General features: G+C 37.1%; 1 protein-coding gene across 1 annotated transcript in view; it reads right to left on the bottom strand.

Annotated features, from left to right (window-relative positions):
* The window catches only part of LOC107710944 (UDP-N-acetylglucosamine--peptide N-acetylglucosaminyltransferase 110 kDa subunit-like), a 39943-nt gene that overhangs the window by 11375 nt on the left and 23994 nt on the right, over positions 1 to 4574 (bottom strand). The window contains exon 21 of the mRNA XM_016515840.1: positions 3092 to 3344. Within this exon, the coding sequence (XP_016371326.1) occupies positions 3092 to 3344 (253 nt within the window). The remainder of the gene's footprint in view (positions 1 to 3091; positions 3345 to 4574) is intronic.

Consider the following 4574-nt stretch of genomic DNA (forward strand, 5'->3'; position numbering starts at 1 on the left):
AGACAGACAGATAGATAGATAGATAGATAGATAGAGAGAGAGATAGAGAGATAGATAGATAGATAGAGAGATAGAGATAGAGAGAGAGAGAGAGATAGAGAGAGAGAGAGATAGAGAGATAGAGATAGAGAGATAGAGAGAGAGAGAGAGCGGTGATTCACTCTCGCTGTTTGTGAAATTACGTCTCACACAAGGTTTTCAAATTACTTTACAAGTTATTTAATGAAGAAATATGAGTACCTCACCTTCAGCATTATAATTATTTCACCCGCGCCGGACAGAGACTGAGACGGTGCCACTACATGTCGTGCCAAACCTTTGACGGCAGGCGTATCATCAGCTTGAGATCGTTTTTTTGAGATCGGCCTTTATAGAGACCGCCGATCAATCATCCCAAAGCAATTATCGGCTGATAGTGATCGGTAGCAGATCAATCGGAGCACCCCTACTACTTACAATAGCGTTTTAAGTACAAAACCCGGACAAATGCCTTGAAATATATCATCTGATCGATGTCTTGAGGTGTGGTAGCAGTAGTATAAGCGACTTGAATGCACACCCGACATTATTTTCTAAGAATTCAATGACCCGTCATCAATTATTCCTTACTTATTATTGTTTTTAGAACCAACTTTTATTTTGGCGAGTTGTAAAGAAGATCTTTTGAGTTACTGTTTTAATGGACCCTTTTTCTCAAGACTGTGACGGCGCGTTTCAACGGTCATCAGCATTCATAAAAGTTTTTTATATTTAGATTTTTTTTAAATGTATGTACATTTAAAACACTATACTTTGTATTATATCACCTTTACATGAAACTACAAAAAAAACTAGTTAATGGTGTTTCTAATGCAGCGTCTATGGGAGGGACGGCAAATTTGACATCGTTCTCTCTTCTGACTGCCGTTATCAGTCTCTCTCAATTTTTTTCTTTTATTCAAAAGCCGTGAAAACACTATCGTTGAGATTTTCTTTTGCTATCTGAGCAAATGGGAATGCAAAAAAATATATTTGTGGTACTCTCCCATTCGCTGCTCTCAAAGTTTACCCAACTATGACGACTTCCGCTGCTGAGAAACCCGGAAATGTGAAAAAGGTCTATAAATATTACTTGGTTAGCCACAAGTCTAAAAGATCTCAATTCATCAAAATGAAGAGTGCGATCTAATACTTGTTTAATATTGACCAAACACCATTTCATTAAAATGTCCACTTAATCTTCAATATTTGGCCATTTCTTTAGGACAGAAATGCTACAGCCACCGTAATTAAATGAATATGTGGACATCAAAACATGTAAACTCAGAGTGAGGGTTTGAGCTTTTATTTTGAAACCGCGATGTATTCTCCTGTGTTTGCGTAGATTTTTGCCGGTTAGTCGACGCAAGCAAAATGAAGTCGAGAATTTCTAAAAATCGTATAGTAGTCGAATAAAATAGACGAATCGCAACGGCCCTAAATGTAATGGATTACGTTACTAACTTTAACCGAAAATTGAGTGTTTACTGTTGTTCTTTTGCATTATTACACACTATTTTTCCAATTTAATACTGTAAAGCTACTTTGACACTAGGGGTGGGCAATATGGCAAAAATATCATATCACAATTTTTTTTTTGAAATATCACGATTCTTTTGTCATGTTGGTTTACTATTTTAACCAAGTTGTCTGAGCATTACAGCCAAACTAATTTCCCTATTATAAAAACAAAGCCTTTCAAGGTAACAAAGTATAAAAAAAGAATGGCGGATATTTGGGCCAAAGTGGGTGAAGATAAAAATCTTTGTCATTATTTTATCTTTGTTATTAAAAAATAAGAACAAAGATACACATTACAAATACACATAATATACAAATAAAACAAACAGTGCTTTATTTTCAGGTACAATAGGTGTATTTAGCAGTAGCATTTAAGAAATTGAATGAACAAATATCAAAATAAAACACTATATAGATTGATTCCTATTAAAGCAACTGTATTAAAGTTTTTCAGTCAAGAGTAGGCTAGTGAGTGATTTTTCTCTTTGCGTTTTGTTGTTTTATTAATATTAAAGGAATAGTTCACCCAAAAATAAAAATTCTTTCATCTGTCTGTCAATTCTGTCATAGTGTTTTATTTTTAGACCATCATTCACTCACTCAAAAGTTGTTTTAAACCTGAATGAGTTTCTTTCTTCTGCTGAACATAAAAGCTATTTTGAAGAACGTGGAAAATAGTATTCCATAGTCTTTTTTTCCTACTATCAAATTCAATGTGGACCATCAACTTTGTGGTTACCCATATTCTTCAAAATATCTTCTTTTGTGTTCAGCACAAGAAAGAAAGAAATATAGGTTTGGGATAACATGTGAATGGCTAAATAATGACAAAAATTAATTTTTAGGGAGAACCAACCCTTTTAATGACAGTCGGCAGCAAGTTTAGTACTGTCGCTTTAAGAGCTGCACGCATCCGTTTTTCTCTCAACGGTTTACTTTCATTTTAGACATAACTGAGTCTATATGTAACCTTGTGTTTTTTTACAGTATTAGCGCAAAAGATAACTTAGTTCAGTAATCAGGGGCTGTTGTTGACAGGCTAGAGCGCGCACTTCCGGTGTATGCTCTCAGAAATAGTGCACGTCAGAAGAGCGCGCGAATGAAATGTTTAACTGGCAAGGCTTTAAAGTAGATGCAAATAATGTACTTTTGTGATTGTGAATAAGTGCCGTGTCCCGTGAGAGCAACTCAACCACTGAGTTAACACTGATGTGAATGTATGTGGCGTTGTACAGTATATTGAGATAGAGGCGTCAGAACTGCAGCTGATAGAATGTGCTCTGTAGCACGATACTACGATATTTCTCCAAAAGCATATCGTCGAGACATTTTTATCGTCATATCCCACACACCTATTTGACACAATCTGTATTGTTAAAAGCGCTACATAAATAAAGGTGACTTGACGAACTACAATTTTCGTCATGTAATTTGGAATCAGTAACAGACTACAATTTGTAAGTAATCTACCCAGCACTGCTAGTTGATGCCTGTAAATTAAGAGGCACAATATTTTTGACCATGTTTAGCGTGTGCTCCTAGCTTGTATTACCTGGCATAGTAACCATGGGGGTACCAGCCCACAGCACATCCATGCCTGTGGTGTGTCCGTTACAGAGCGGCGTGTCCAGGCACACATCAGCCAGCTGTCCACGTCGCACATGCTCCTCTTTGGGAGCCACGGGGGAGAAGATGATGCGAGAGGCAGGCAGGCCCAGGTTCTGAGCGTACTGTTGGATATTGGGCTCACCCACGGCCGGGAAGCGCAGCAGCCAAATCACACTGTTGTGCACACGCTTCAGGATCTACAGAACCGAGAGCACAGTGAGTAGAGCTGCCAGACAATCAGTTTTCACAATGAGTACATGCTGTTGCTTTCAATTAACCCATTCAAAAATCGATGACTTTGATTTACTTCAACAATTTGAGTCATTACTAAAAATGTTTACAGAACTCTCTATTATGTGTAGGTAACTACAGCTGCTCACCTTATTTTAAGTGTAAATAAAAACAAAAACGATTCAATATTTCATTGTGTTCATTTTGTGAAACTGAACGGTTCTAAGAATAGTAAGGTAAGGAACGGTTTCGTCATATTTCCATTTGAGATTCGTTCAGCACGGCATGTAGTGAGAAGGGTTTGGTCTGACGGTGATTCAAAAGCAGCTTTTAAATCTACTTTGCAACAAAGGCTGTTTGGTTGAAAAAAAAAAATATTATTCTGAATTATTTTTATTAAAAAAAAATAAAACGGAATGACTAAATTTGAGATATACAATAATTAGTTGAAATAAATTTTAAAAAGATTAAAAAAAAAGAAAGATATTTTGAAGAATGTTGGTAACCAAACAGTTGCTGATTTGCCACTGAATTCCACAGTATTTTTATCATACTATAGAAGTCAAAGGGGACCAGCAACTGTTTGGTTACCAGAAACATTCTTCAAAATCATTTTGTGTTCACCAGAAGAAAGAAATTCATACAGGTTTGGAACAACACGAGGATGAGTAACTGATGACAATTTTCATATTTGGTTGAATAATCCCTTTAAAGCACGAGTTTGCTTATTTTTAACCAGCTTTGTATTGTTGTAATGCCAGTAGCATATGTAAATGCACATGTACTCTTTCTCTGTGTAACCTGGACCCAGATATCACCATTTGTTTGTCAGCAAAAGTCTACCGGATAACGAAAAATGCACCATTTTGCATTACCCGTGGGACTTTTGACAGATCAATGGTTTCTATTAAAATTATAGTTCGAACTTCTGCATTCTGTATTCCTCCCCACAGATAGTGGGAATGACAAGAGTAAAGGCACCAGTGGTCGACCGATATATTGCCAAGGCCGATATATCGGCCGATATTTGGCATTTTTCAAATATCGGCATCGGCCGATAAGTTTCCGTTTGGCGGATGTGCGTTCGAGGCGGGGCTTTTATTTTGACGGCGCTGAGAGCGGCAGCATCTGAGCGCACACCGCTCGCATTCTCCCTCTTGTTCGCTGTCGTCGTTCAGTTCTGTCTAATATGGATA

The sequence above is a fragment of the Sinocyclocheilus rhinocerous genome, unplaced genomic scaffold (genome assembly GCF_001515625.1).
Source record: "Sinocyclocheilus rhinocerous isolate Xijiao unplaced genomic scaffold, SAMN03320098_v1.1 scaffold3161, whole genome shotgun sequence".
NCBI classification, from domain to species: domain Eukaryota; kingdom Metazoa; phylum Chordata; class Actinopteri; order Cypriniformes; family Cyprinidae; genus Sinocyclocheilus; species Sinocyclocheilus rhinocerous.